At 48.2% G+C, this 14,861-nt stretch overlaps 1 protein-coding gene across 19 annotated transcripts in view; it reads right to left on the bottom strand.

Moving 5' to 3' along the window:
- JAKMIP3 (Janus kinase and microtubule interacting protein 3) overlaps positions 1-14,861 on the bottom strand; it is a 58,704-nt gene that overhangs the window by 14,013 nt on the left and 29,830 nt on the right. For 9 of the 19 annotated variants that reach the window (XM_069020301.1, XM_069020300.1, XM_069020299.1 and 6 more), the window contains 14 exons: positions 14,575-14,610; positions 13,460-13,519; positions 11,737-11,865; positions 10,202-10,330; positions 8,315-8,398; positions 7,590-7,652; positions 7,102-7,200; positions 6,703-6,801; positions 6,554-6,613; positions 4,895-4,960; positions 4,418-4,486; positions 4,248-4,325; positions 1,194-1,397; positions 802-867 (listed from right to left, as the gene is read on the bottom strand). In XM_069020301.1, the coding sequence (XP_068876402.1) occupies positions 802-867; positions 1,194-1,397; positions 4,248-4,325; positions 4,418-4,486; positions 4,895-4,960; positions 6,554-6,613; positions 6,703-6,801; positions 7,102-7,200; positions 7,590-7,652; positions 8,315-8,398; positions 10,202-10,330; positions 11,737-11,865; positions 13,460-13,519; positions 14,575-14,610 (1,242 nt within the window). The remainder of the gene's footprint in view (positions 1-801; positions 868-1,193; positions 1,398-4,247; positions 4,326-4,417; positions 4,487-4,894; positions 4,961-6,553; positions 6,614-6,702; positions 6,802-7,101; positions 7,201-7,589; positions 7,653-8,314; positions 8,399-10,201; positions 10,331-11,736; positions 11,866-13,459; positions 13,520-14,574; positions 14,611-14,861) is intronic. The other 10 variants (XM_069020305.1, XM_069020313.1, XM_069020316.1 and 7 more) reach the window with 6 other exon arrangements.

The following is a 14,861-nucleotide window of genomic DNA, read 5'->3' as shown; positions in this document are numbered from 1 at the left end:
AAAACTCTCAGGTGAGAAGAAATATGGAGTGTGAAGTAAAGTCCAAGTGCTTGGGGCTCAACTTGGCTCATGAGAGTTCCTGTGTCCCTTGGACTGGTGACAGTCCCTGACCCTCTGAGCCCAGCCAGGCACAGCCACGGGCTCAGGGCAAATGGTGGGGGGAGAAATATCAGCTGAATTCTCCTGACACCTCAAAACACCCCAAGCCCAGCCCTGCTGAGGTCTGGGTTCAGTCTCAGGCACTAGCCCAGCTCAGCCCCTGTTTCACCTGACCGTGGCCATCTCACTGGAAAGGGGTGTGTTCAGCTGAGGGCAGTTCTGGGGTAAAACACAACAGTTCAGGCTGACTGGAGACAGCTCAGTGACACGAACCGTGGCTGTGGCTGCAGGTGAGGGAGGAGAGCGAAGCCCCTCGTTCCTGCTGGGAAAGGCTGCTCCATGCAGCTGCATGTCCAGGGGCTGGAGATGGGAGGGAGGGAGCAAAACTCCCAGCTCCCTCCCCAGAGCTCCCGTGGAGCTCAGCCCTCGGCTCTGTCCCTTCCCAGGGCGATGGGCCCCGTCCCTGCTGAGTCCCGTGTGTGGGACGGCACCGATGGGTAACAGGAAGGAAGGACTCAGCTGGACCAGTTCACCTTTCCTCCTCAGAGGGACTGCTGCAAATGCCAACTGTTTTCCTGGAGCTGTCCCCCTTTCTCACTGCACTACACACACGAGCTCTCTCTAAGGTTGTTTCCTTGGCCCAGGTGAAATGGAGAATGGTCATGTGCACACACAGCAGCTGTTCCGTCTGCATGACCTTACCTTTTCCTCTAACTCTTTTATTTGTCTTTTTTGGCCTTCAATTCTTTCTTCTAGCTCTTTAATTCTCTGTCAGATTTCAAATAAAAAAATATTTATTAACCAACCAAATACAGATGTACCCAGAAGATGCATTACTTTGGGGGATATAAATTGTATGTGCTGTGCTTCTACCAAAAATAAATTGGGTATTAAGCTGTAGGTGAGTCCTCTGTGATTGTCACCGTGTGTGACAAAGTCAGGAAAAGCACGATGCCCTGTGTGCAGGGTTATCCAAGGCCAAGCAATGCCTACCCCGGGCCCAGCCAGTCTGGGACAGCTCCAGGGGGAGAGGCCGGTGCTCACAAGGCCGTCCCTCCCCGAGCCCCGCCTGCCCCGCCCTGCCCGGCACCCACCTGCTGTGCGTGCTGAATGAGCTCCATCCTTTCCCGCAGGATTTGGGCGTCCCTCTCCCGGAGCTCACTCATCACCTGCCGCTTCCATTGCTCCACGGCGCTCTTCAGCTTCTCCTTCTCCTCTTCTGAAAGAAGTTCGGAAATTTTGGCTCCAGCTTCTTGCTGCAGGGCATCATAGAGCATGGCTTCTAATTCCAGAATTTGCTAATCAAAAACAATATAAAGCTGTCAGCTCGACCTTGTCCCTGGTCGGGTGAGGAGTCTGTGAGGAACTGAACATCTGACCCTGAAAGGCAATGGGAGCAGTGGAGGGGCTGGGTGCTGAGCCTTCCGCAGGGGAAATACAGAAAACTCCATCCAAAGGGAAAATACTTCAGGCTGCCTTCATCCTGTGGGGCTCCGAGCAGCAATGGAACTGGGACAGCCTCTAGGCCCAGCCTAGTCTGCCCCTCAAACATGTGGGAGTCAGCTTCTCCTTCCTGGGGATGGCAGAAGGCCGTGGGGAGAGAAAGGAAAAAAGTAATGGAAGGGGAAAAGGAGCAGGGGAGAAGGGAAAATGTAATTAGGAAAAGGGAAAAAGGAAAGAGGTTCATAGAAGACTCGTTTTTGAGTTACAGATATTTTTACATGTAGTTTTCAGTCCCTCAGTTCCCCTTTCCCAGCTACCCTGCTATCCAGCAGAGGACACAGCAGCATCAGCCCATGCTCCTGCCAGAAGGAAAGACTCCCTGCCATGTGTGTGCAGCATTTTGTACCAACCAGTGGAAAATGCCTCATTGGGAAGACATTCCCAGCACTTCCTCTGGCAGAGCTGTCAGCTCCCAGGGGGTCTGTGCCCAATAAAACGACCCTGTCCTGTGGCTGGGCTCTGCTCCTGCCCCACAGGCAGATGGATGCACCCTCTGGATTCCCTGAGATGGAGAAATGTGCAGGAAATGGGCTGGCCACGCTTCCCTGGGGTCACTGAGCCTGGCACCCTCCTAGGGCAGGTGGTGTTGCCAGACAGTGTCTCCTGCCTTGGAATCCAAGATAAAGGCTATTCCCCCAGGCAAGCCAAGAGCGAGCTGAAATATATTTCAGCAACTTTGATACAAAGCAGAAGAAAAGGCAGCAGCTGGTGGCACCTCTGCACACCCCCTCCAGAGCTGGTGGCATCTTGCAGAGCTCTCCATGGCCTCAGGAGAACCCCACTGCAACAGAATAATGGAACTGGTGAGGCTGGAAGAGTCCTCAAAGTCCTCTAGTGCAAATGTCCCCCAGCACTGCCAAGGCCACCACTAACCCATGTCCCCAAGTGCCACATCCACAGGGCTTTTAAATCCCTGCTGGGTCTGTTGTGATGATTCAGCTCAATTCAAAATCACGTTTTCCAGCTGAGGCTGCTGCTGGTGTTTGCTCACTGGGTCTCTGCAGAGCCAGGACAGCAGAATGCTCCCAGCAGAACAGTGGCACCATGGCAGGAGTTGTGGTACTGATGGTAGCTGATGGTAACTGTGGCATCTCCGTGGGGAAGAACACCTCAGAGCTCAGGAGAATATTCCGCTTTTCCTTTAAAAAACAACACCAACACCTCACTAACCTTGTCCCAGCAAAATGCTGCTATTGGAGACCTGGATTTCTGCTGGGCCCCAAACCTCAGGGACACAACCATCAGCCCTCTCTGGACATACTGACTTGTGCAGGAGGAAGGGCAGGGGGACCCTCCTGGTCTCCAGAGCAGCAGCAGTGTCAGCCAAGTGCTCCTTGGAGCAGAACCCCCTGCAGCAGCCAAGGGCAGAGAGAGCGTGCAGATGGCTTTAGTGGTTCTGGCTGCTAATCTTGTTGGCTCTGCTTCAGGGGGGATCATGATTAGCTGCTCCTCATCTCCGGGGGCACAAAGGAAACATGGAAGTGAAGCGAATTTTATAAAGCAAAAGAGCTTTTTTCACCCAAATTCCAGGGCAGAACAAAGCTTCCTTGCTGCTTTCAGGCTGCATTTGTGCCCTGGAGAAAAGCTGTGCCCGGGACACGCGTGATGCCTTCAGAAAATACAGGGAAATGTAAATAACCCACAGCCCCCTCTGCATGGGCTGCACACTCTTTGCACTCCCTGCTTCCCATGAGCAGACTCAGCCTTCAGCTGCACAAACTGCTTCTCAGGACAGCTCAGGGCAGAAGATCATGGTCCCAGACTGGGCCTTAAACACCATCTTGTTCCATCCCCTGCCATGGGCAGGGAAAACCCACTGTAAGGTATTACAGGGCTGAGACCATGGGTAAGGAGCCTTGTGTGCTTTCCAAGGTTTCCACTGTGCCTTGGTTCCCGATATAGCTCAGCATTTGGCAAAATCAGTCTTAAAAATCACCCACAGGACAGAAAATGTATGGAGCAAAAGCTCCCCCAAATGGTTTGAGACACAAGTAGACAAAGGATGCAGACACAGAGGCATAAATACTCATTGCTCCTCAGAAAGTGTAACTGTGCTCTAGGTTTACACAGAACTGAAAAAATGAGATAAATTGAGAGGAAACTTTATGCCTTTTGTGAATATATATGTAAGTTTTCTCTCATTGATGGAAACATAAATGGCTAAAGACTGAAAAGATGGGTGAAATGCCTTAGGATCAGCTAATGATGAACCTGACTTAAGAGCAGTTTCATTTCACATTTACACATCCCAGAATACCTCCAGCTGCTCTGGTTACAGAGGCTGCAATCCAAAATCCAGGGGAATGTCTAGGCTAAAATATAATTTTTTAAAAAGTAAGACAAGTTACTGAAAATCTCTTCCTTATCAGTCCTTTACTGAAACTTTGGCTGAATTAAAACTTGTGTTGAGTAAGTTAATGTTCAGGTCCTAACCCTGCAAGGGCTACCCAAACCCAAGGAATTCTGTTCACGAGGAAGTCGTGGTTAGCTCAGGGTGCAGAGGATTTGTTGAACTCTCATCCCATGCAACTCTCAGGGCACTCCACGAGCAGCACTGCCCAAGGCAGAGTTTCCACAGGGGACAGAGCACATGGTCAGTGAGTTAATCCAGGTGTCCCAGCTCAGTCAACACTGACATCCCTCACCTTGTGAGCCTGGTCCAGGGACTGTTTCCTGAAGTCCAGCTCATCATCCAGGTAGCCCTTTTGCTTGCTGAACAGCTCCTGGGGACCAAGGAAGAGGCTGTCAGTGACCACCATGGCCCCAGTGTGATGTCCCCTCCCTGTCCCCTCCCCTGGCAGCTCCTCCCTGGTACCTTCTCGTTCTCCAGGTCCAGCATCTTCTGCTGCAGTGCAGACTCGGTCACTTCGATCTGCTGGAGCCACTGAGGGAACAGAGAGCAGAGCCCAGCCTGAGCACAGCCCGTGGGCTCAGCTCCCCTGGGACTTGGGGATGTGTCAGCACACAGCAAGTACTACTTAACTAACAGAGCAAAATTTACTAGATCATTGTATTTTTCTTTTCATATGCTGGAGATGGAAAAAAGCCATATTTCAAAGCCTGGCCCTTCCCTTCTGACATTGCTCTGCGAGTTCAGTAACATTTTAAATGAAGCATGGTCTGTCTGCACTGCTGGCTTGTTACCTTTAGCTGGACAAATCCCAGTTAATCCCACATAAAGCACCACGGCCTTTGGTGTGGAGCTGTCACCTCCCTCACCAGTGTCTGCTCAGAGGGGTCAGATCTTTCTTTCAAGACACAAAGGTGCCAGGAGTGATGCTGTGGTCATTACCTTTTCAGCCAGTGTGAGGACAGTCCTGGCCTGGATGATGACCACCTGCTCTTCGTTGGTCAGGTTCTGCACCAAAAGCAGAGCACAATTACAACAAATCCCAGTGTGTTGTTATCAACCCACTACTTGGGCCACTGCTGTATGAAATATATCTGAAATTAAGTATGTTTGAGGAAAAATAAACTAAGGCAGAGAAAATTAATACTGTAATGCAACATGGTTGTAAAAGCTATTGTCACTATTCATTACCAATCCTTATCACACATAATTCTTCCAAAATTCTCATATGTACCAAAAAGAAGTGACACTGGATCTATATTTACCCAACAGGGAATAAACACACATTTACACAGGACAAGATCAAGCTCAGCACAAAGAGCCATGGGGAGAAGAGATGCAGTGTTCCTCCCATGCACAGTCCTCACTTTGTGCAGCCAAGTCATTATTTTGGGAAGCATTTTTGAGATGTTGGCTATTCCATCCATCTTCTGTTGCTTTCTCAAAAAAATCGAAGTACTGGAACTGGGCTTTGCATTTCATCCCAAGCTTCAGTGTGACCACAGGTACAGCAGCAGAAGGGAATCCCCTCGTCTGGGCCTCGCTTCTGTGGGGAGCCGGAGTCAGGGAAGGTGCTGCTGAGGGTGACTGTGGAGAGCTTCAGTTTAGGGCACTGCTGGGACAGTGGCAGTGCTGTTCAGGAGGGACTGAATCAGGGAATCCTGGGATGATCTGTGTGAGAAGGGACCTCAAAGCCCACCCAGTGCCACCCCTGCCATGGCAGGGACACCTCCCACTGTCCCAGGCTGCTCCCAGCCCCAATGTCCAGCCTGGCCTTGGACACTGCCAGGGATCCAGGGGCAGCCCCAGCTGTTCTGGGCACCCTGTGCCAGGGCCTGCCCACCCTCAGGTATTTATAGTTCTGGTACTTCCAGGCTGTCCCCTGGTCCTGGGGATGGTGTTTTGCTGGTACCCAACCTGTCCAGAGGGAGAGCTGGGGCAGCCCAGGTGCAGAGCTGTGAGAACAGTGGGGACCCTTCTGCAGCCCCGGTGCTGTGTGGGGTCTCCCAGGAGGAGCCTGGAGAGGCTGAGGGCTCTGCTCTCCTGGGCCCTCACAGCCCTGGGGCTCTGCTGATAGAGGAGAGCCCAGGAAAAGACACACAGGGACATATGTGCCTTCCATGTACTTAACTGGATGTGCAATTATTCACTGCCACCAGCTGAAGGAGAAGCCCTTTCAAGTTTCTTATTATTTGCTTCTCCTTTTCACTCTGCTGTTTTAACTTCTTGTTTAATATCCCGGTTACTATCAAGGGCTTATGGGTTATTAGACCAACTCAAAGCACACAGCTGCTGAAATGCAAAAGCAAAGCAAATGCAGAGCAAGCAAATGAAGAAACCGTGTGTGAGCAGTGGCCAGAAAACACCAAACACCAACATTATTCTCCAAATAACAGAAATCTGAGAAGCAATATGGTGACACCGAGCCCCTGCGTTTCACTCTTCAGGTGGTAGCAAAACCTTAAAAAGCCAGAAGATGCTTTGCTCGTAGCCCAAACCAGAGGCAGGACAGGCTGTGCAGCACCAAACCAGGCAGCTTTGCTCACTTCACATGAGGACAGGTATTCCCCAAAGCATGCACAATTTATTAAAGGAACATACACTTACGGCGTTATCCCCTAAAATGTCCAGCTTTTTCATCAGCTCTGCTACCACTATGTCCTGACAAGAGAGAAATGGAGAAGCAGGAGTCAGCACAGAGCATCTGGTTTTGCTCAGGGAGAGGAGGATAGGAAAGGAGAATCCCTTACTGTTACACCTTCTGCCTCGCAGTACACCTGCAGAGGGCTCTTCCCCTCTGTGAAGGGGCCGTGGTGGAAGTTGATGGCAGGGGACCGTCTCTCCCTCTCCTGAAAGGACAGTAATTCCTTGGTTACCCACTCTGGGGTGTCACACCACAGCATCACAGAATGGTTTGGGTGGAAGGGCCCTTAAAGCTCACCCCACTCCACCCTCCTGCCACAACAGCCTATCAACAGCACTGGTGGTGGCCCGTAGGTTTTTGGGGCTTTCCTCTTTTATCAGGACTCTGCACAGAGCCCTTTGGCCTCCCTCCCTGCAGAGTGCCCCTCTCCAGGAGCCCCGTTCCCAAACCCGCTGTGCCCAGCCCGCACAGCCTGGGCAGAACTGGGGGTGCCACACGTGCTCACCTCCAGCTCCAAGATCCTGAACTCCAGCAGCTCGTTTTGGTCCTTCACGTCCTGGACATCGTGTTTGAGACGAGCCTCCTCGGCTTCCATCTGTTTAATCTGCCAAGTGCACAAAGCAACACGTCCTTAGCACTGTGGGCAGCAGTGTTCCCAAGGCAGGGCACGGGGGCCGTGCTGGGAGGGGGAGCTGCAGGGCTGAGCCCACCACCCCGGGGCAGTGGCAGTGCTGAGGGTCCAAGCCCACCCTGACCTGTGGGGGGACACAGGACTGGCCCCCAGGGCCACTGTCCTCGTGCAACCTTGCAGCAGGACACACATGGGGCAACGGGGAATGCCAGAACCCCACTTTTCCAGCAGGTTTATACGGATCTTGTATTAAAAATGAATTATTTCCAGCAGGGCTGTGCAATACAGATCAGAATACTGAACCTTCGGCATCCCTCAAATACAAATATCACTCAAATAATACAAATAGAAAAGCTGAACACCTTTTCCACCAGTTCCTGATTTCTTCTGTACAACGCCTGCTTCTCCTCAATCCACTTCATGTCCTTGGGAAGGAAATGAACAACACTGTAAGTGAAGCTGCAACGTTTAGCACCAGCACAGCAGCAAGTATTTCACTGAATCTCACATACAGAGAGACAGAATAATGTTACGTGTGAAATTTTAAGTCCATTACTTCCTAAAATAGCTTCCTAAGCTAAACTTGCCCATATAATTTTAACAGCTCTGTAGTACATAAATGGAATAAAAACATTCCAGTGATTAAAAAACTCTTTCAGGTAAAATCTGGTTTGCATTAAAAGGGATATTTCCAACTATGTGTTTACTATCAAATTTCTATTTTGCTAAATACAAGTGACATATTTCTGCACATCAGGCAAACTAAACTTTGTTTGGAAGCTAATCTCTTAGTCTGAGGAATATATAAAACCCACAAACCCCAGAACATTGTTTATCAGCAAGAGCAACAATAAGAGGTTAAGCTGGGAAGGCAATGATGAAGTGATTTAATATAATTTTATAGTTCTCAAAACTATTTTCTGTTTACTTCTTTCTTTTTAATTTGTTTTTGTTTTTTTTTTTTTTTTTTGCTTTGTTTGGTTGTTGGGGTTTCTTTTTGTCTGCAGAAGTGCTACACAAGCTGTGACCTGGGAACATTTCTGGTTCCCCAGCAGAGAGGTGGGGAAGGGGCTGGAGTCAGCATTACCTGTCCCTGCTCAGCCAGAGCCTTCTCCAGGTCTTCTATCTGAGCCTGGGATCGGTGTATTTCTGCTTGGAGCTGCTCACGTGTCTGTGGGATATGAGGGAGAAAGGAAACAAACCAAAAAAACATAAATAACAATTCAAAAATAAATGAAAAACAGAAATAAATCAAACTTTCTCCAAAAGACCAAAGCTAATGCAGATACAGAAAATATTTAAAACACCAAATGTTTTTTAACAAATTATTTTGGCAGAAGAAATTTGCAGCTGAGCACAGAGTATCAAATAATCAAATGTAATCAAATCAAGTCTGGGAGACAGGATTAATGATTTTGAGATTTAAGTCAAGATTAACAAAACGGCAAAGCAGGGCTGGCTCCTCACAGCTGGTCATGGCAGGCTGCAGCCAGAACCTCCCCTTCTCTAGGAAAACAAATGAAAATTATTATGGCACAATTCTGGGCACACCTGGTTCCCTTAAATTCACGGCATGTTAAAAACTCAGAACAGACCCCACATGACAAACTGGTAAATTTCATTGATCTTTGTGCCTTTAGTGCCTTATCTATGACTAAGAACCTTATCTATGATTTAGTGATTTAGTGCCATATCTATTTCATACCCATGTGTCATTTTTTTACTACATTTGTTGCTTCCTGCTTATTTAAATAGACACCACATTCCTACATGTGTTTTCTGGAGAATAAATGTAATTACTGTTAGCTGTTTTATTTGTTACATACTTTCATAGAACATTTTCCTTCCTTCAACCATTTCTCTGCTATTTATCCTATTACTTACATGGAAAATGATCTTGTTTGCATGACCTACACTGCTGCCTCCTTTGGCTTACTATGGAAAAACTAAAATCAGGTCACTTTTACAGCTGGGCATGCCTTGGCTCACTGTGATTTTCTTTCCAAGTGCAATCCCTAATGTTTCAGAGTAGATGTTCATTCTGGGAACACTTTTGGGAATGTCAGTTTTCATGCATTATGCCCTGACCCACTCTAAGTGTTCCTGGATAACATCTTCACAGAACAGATGTGGGAACAAATTAAACCTCTTCAGGCACATTTCTCCTGTTAAACAGGAAATTTGTCCCTTTCCTGACTGCACTCACCCTTGCAGGCTGGGCATGACACATCCTGCCAGCCCTTCAGAGAGTCATGGAATGGTTTGAATTGGAAGGGACCCCAAAGCCCATCCAGTGCCACCTCTGCCATGGCAGGGACACCTCCCACTGTCCCAGGCTGCTCCCAGCCCCAATGTCCAGCCTGGCCTTGGGCACTGCCAGGGATCCAGGGGCAGCCCCAGCTGCTCTGGGTACCCTGTGCCAGGGCCTGCCCACCCTCACAGGCAACAACTCCTCTGTAACTCCTTGTAACACACAACAAACTCGTAACAAAAGCAACACTTCAGGCCAGCTGTCCACAGCCACAGGGACTGTGTGAGGCAGATGAGCAGACAGAACAGCACAGGGCACTTTGCAATTCAATTAACAGAAAAATCTCAGCTATAAGCCTTCTAAACATTTTATGAGAAATCATGTAATCTCTCAGAGCCCAGAAGGAATTAAAGACCATGCATTATATATTTAAGGCTATCTGTCCTAGTTCTTTACAGAAAAAGAGCTTAATTTCAAGGATTTCCCATTAAAAATTCTCCCTGGATTTCCCTTAAACTGATCAGAGGTGAAAAGACCCAGCTGCAGCAGCGGTGGATTCTCAGCAAACCCTTCCCAGGGAGGCTGGTGGGAGTCGGAGCGCCCAGAGCCACCTGGCCGAGCCCCAGGTGAGCTGGAGAACAACCTGAGCAAGCACACTTGGACCCCCCCCCCCACCCTCACAAATCCAACCCCTTATTTCCATGTAATATAAGCCATGTAGACCTTAACTTCTCGTTCTGCATCCAAGGTGCCCCCGACCTGCTCCTGCAGCAGGGCGTAGGCACGCTGCAGGGCCTGGTACTCCATCGTCAGCTGCCGAAAACGCAGCTCCGTCTCCTCCTTGGCCATGCCCTGCAAGCAAAGAAAAAAAGAGGGGATTAGGTTTTTTTTCTCTTAAAAGTGCCAAAATACCACTTTTGAAATGCAATTTGGAAGCACAGTACTAAAAATCTTTATTAAGTGCCCTGAAGCTGCTTCTCCTCTGTCCTCTACACATCTCTTGCACACACTTACCTCCAGGAAATGCAGTATAGAAGTAAAAAGATAATCCCTGGCTTGGAAAGATAAAAGCTTACCTCATATAACACACTAATGACTGCACCACCCTTTCTTACCATAACAGGGAAAGTCATTACGTTAAAGGTGAAAATGCAGCTTTCTTTAACAACAAAAGGTTTCCAATCTGGAAAGGAAGCCAAGCCTGACAGCCTTACTCAATTATTAAAACACGACTCCAGAGTTAATAGTTGTAGAAGTAGTGACAGCAACATGAAAGGAGCCCTTCATCTTCTTCACCATCCTTACAATATCCAGTATGGAATGCTTTCATGTCAGGCTGGCCGGAATATTTCACCCAACATGAGATGGAATTACATTGCTGGGTGCATGCATCAACTTCCCACTAGCTGAACAGGGGAAAGAATGTCAATATAGGAATGAAAAATAAACAGGCTCATACATACACAAATACATTCAGATTTCCTGCAGTGCAGCACACACCTGGTAGCCATCATGTATCTTTCATGATGGAGCTAGGAATTCTGCAGGCTCCCTTTTAGCAGATCTAATTACACACCTGCAGCCAGCGCACCATGAAAAGGCTGCACATCATCAGTGGCAATTTTTGTTTATTACAAGATTCTTGTTAAGCCCAGAGCTGTGTAATGGTCCAGTGATCTGACACACACTGGGGAATGCATTTGTAGGGAAGCCCTGGCAAATACACGGAATAATCCCTTTAATTTGTATTACATCTGTGTGCTCTGCTCTCACAGCCCCAGCCTCCACAACCCAGCCAGGAACCAGCCTTTCCCTGGAGCCCAGAGCTTCAGGGGAATGTTCCCTTCTCCTTGTACAAACACAGACCTTACTGCTCTGTGCTGAGCTCGGCCTGGCCCAAACTACACGTGCCAAAATCTGCAGCCAGCCTCAGAGTGAACACATCTCCCAAGGGTTGTCCAATTCCTCAGTCTTTTAGACCTACAAACCTGCCATAAATTTAATATTCTTATGATACAACATTTCCAGCTTGGCTAGAAGTTGTGAAGTTACTGAAGACCTGAGATTTAGAGATACTGACCAACATGCACAGTACCAAATTGAACATAAATGTTTAATTTTCTGGTCTGAGGTGACAGAATGCTAGAACAGTATGACAGAACAGAAATGGTAGACAGAAATGATGGAACGGACCAGGAATTTCCTTAAAAATCAGTAGCAAGGTTACAACCAAACCAAGAGAGATTTTTGAGGAGTACCTCTTCCAGGTCGTCTTCAGGAGTGCAGGGGGTCTGGTCAGTGCGGTCAGTTTGGTAGGAGATGGAGGAGCCATCGGACTCCAGGGAAGCCTCCTCATCGTAGCCGTAGAACGTCTCCACCACCGGCTTCTGACGAAGAGGAGGGTCAGGGGCCCAGGGAGCGGCCCTGGCACCCAAAACACTGCACCCCGGGGCCTGAACACGGGCACCCGCCGCGGCCTCGGCTCCAGGGTGCTGGCAATTCTGGCTCTGCTGCTCTTCGACAACGAGCCCAGTCCTTTACATATGTACTTATAAAATCCTTCACCCCACCGCAGAGCTCAAATGGGACCTAAAACTATTTGAATCCCTGAATGGTATACTTGTGAAACCTGCCAGGCTCTGCCTTTTTAAACACGTTTTCCTTCAAATTTCTCTATGGCTAAGCACCTTTTTGAGTGTTCACCTCAACATGAGGTGAGAGCTGTGCACTGAAATGTCTTTTAATCCATTGTCATCACCAATGGTGTCCCTCCTATCAGCACCACAACTTTCACATGAAAAGTTAGATCTTCGAAAAGTATTTTACTTGAAAACTTGAAGTTAATCACCACAGCAATGTGTCTATGGTTTGAAGAAATCCAGTTTCCCACTCAAAGGTGCTTTTTTTTTAAAAGAATGGTGGTAAAGAAAGATTTACTGTAAATGCTTTAAAGTCAAAGACAACACTTCACAAATCTAAAGATATTTTTAATTGATGATTTAAAAAAACATATATAGAGTTTGGCCTTTGGTTTTAATTTGCAGTGGCGAACTTTTGAAGGAAAATCACAGAATCCCAGAGTGTGGAAGGGACACCTCCCACCATCCCAGGTTGCTCCAAGCCCTGTCCAAGCCTGGCCTTGGACACTACCAGGGATCCAGGGGCAGCCACAGCTGCTCTGGGCACCCTGTGCCAGGGCCTGCCCACCCTCACAGGAAGGAATTTCTATCCAATATCCCATCTAACTCTGCCTGCTGGCAGTGGGAGGACATTTCCCCTTGTCCTGGCAGCCCAGGCCCTTGTCCAAAGCCCCACCCAGCTTTCAGAGAGACAGAATGTGACTCCCTGGAAGGCCTGGATGTGACTTTCAGGATGACAGGAGTTATCTCCCATCGACCTCAATTAGTTTTTCATCGATTCATTAGCTCCAGCCTCACTCTAATTCTTCATCTGTGGATCACAGCATGCTGGCAGTCCCTTACATTAAACCTTACTGTGTCATTTTAGAGCTAATATTTACATTAACACCCTGCCAAGCCCTCATTAACCAGCACTCCCTTTTCCCGGAGCTCTAACCATTGCTTCTCTAACCAGCAATTTTCACATGTTACTAAACTCCATCATGAATTATTTACAGCATACACATGTTTTCAGGCAGCACCATTAGAAGATCATTTGGAGATGTGTTAATTCATAACATTTGTCTCCTCTTAAGACAACCACATCCCACCAAAGTCCCACAGGGTAAATGCAGAGCATGAAAAGGCTCAGAATGCTCGATGCAAACAAGTCCCCTGCCCCTCCCAGATTTTTCCTGAATATCCCAATACAGTCTGTGAATGTCCTTGAACTGCATCACCCACGTTTAAGTTTAGAACCCAGCTGCACGCCCTTAAGGAGAACCTTCCCATGGCCCTGAGGTGCTCTGAGCACCCCAGCATTGTCCATCAGCATGTCACCATAGAAGGTTTTGGTTTTTACCTTAGGAATTCTTGTCATTTTTTTCCTTTGCTTCCTGAACCTTAGCAGCTTATCACGTTCCTGCAAGAGTCAGAGATATGTGTTAGCTGTTTGCAGAGAGCAGTTATTTAAATTAACCATGTCAGTACAAGGAGCCATTGGGGAAGCAACAAACAGGAAGGTCACTGCTGGCCACTGTCCCACACTGTCACCAGTCCTGGGTTATTTACTCCAACATCTTTCAGGTTTGCCATAGACAACTAGAAATTGCTCTTTATGTCCATGAAAATCAAACTAAAATAAAGCTGATTATAAGCTTTATACTGAGAGCTTGGGTGTCTCCTTGGAGCTGTTCAGTGGGTGACCATGGCACTGCAGGCCTCGCTCTGGCTCTGCTCCTGCCCCTGGCTCTGGTGGCTGTTGGTAGCTCTGGAAGGTGCCTCTGGAACCCTCACAGGGAAGAATTTCCTTCTCTTTATGGAGTTAGGTTGATTTTTTACAGTACTCAGAAAAAAGTCTCTGTTCTGGACTTGCAAAGCCCAGGACTGCAGAGAGGGAGGCTCCAAAGGGGAAACCCTCAGATCTTTCCTTTTACCTGCTTGGTACAAGGATGTGGTGACATTGTGGACACTGACAGTGTGCTGCTCCCACAGCCTGGTGGCCAATCCCAAAGCCAGCAGCAGTGGCTGAGGACAATCGAACACTCGTTGCTTGGCAATGGGAACAGCACATCCCATCAATACCCATCAGTGGTGTAACTCACAACAGCCCTGCTGATCACAACACAGGGATGGGGCGGGTAAGGGCAGGGCTGAGCACACCCCAGCAGGGGTGACACAAAGCCAGGGGTAGCCAGAGTGAAAAAATGCAGTTCCAAGGTGACAGAGCTGTCCCGGAGATGGGGACACTTGCTATCGGCTATCAGGGCAGGTGGTGGGATTAAAGCTTTCCTCCCCACTATCACTGTGCTTTTCTCTGGTGAATAACTGCTGATAAAAAGTCTGTTCTGAGGAAATCCCTGTGTCAGCTCACTGCTGAGCGCAGATGGAAGGGAGAATAAATATTATTGTACCCTGCCTGCCTTCCATGAACAGCAATTGAAAGCATACATAGATGAGGATGAAGTTCACTCTTACCATGACACTCTTCACATAGCCAGCAGTCTCCAGGGTCTGATGAAAAAGAATGAAATAATGTCAGTAAGTGGACAGGCTTAAAAAGAAAGGAAAGAAATAGAAGTTATTTTCTAGAGATGTATTATGATTTTGGTGTTTTCTGTTTCCAAGGATTGAGAACATGGTAACAAGGAAGCAAAACCCCAAGCCCAGGATTGTGGACCACCCCCTGTACACAGGAACCTTTAGCCCCAGTGGTGTCTCCAGCTGAAGGAGCTCGGACACTTTCCCTCCCAGATCTGGCCACC

Source organism: Aphelocoma coerulescens, chromosome 6, assembly GCF_041296385.1.
Source record: "Aphelocoma coerulescens isolate FSJ_1873_10779 chromosome 6, UR_Acoe_1.0, whole genome shotgun sequence".
NCBI classification, from domain to species: domain Eukaryota; kingdom Metazoa; phylum Chordata; class Aves; order Passeriformes; family Corvidae; genus Aphelocoma; species Aphelocoma coerulescens.
This window is presented reverse-complemented; position numbering and strand designations above follow the sequence as displayed.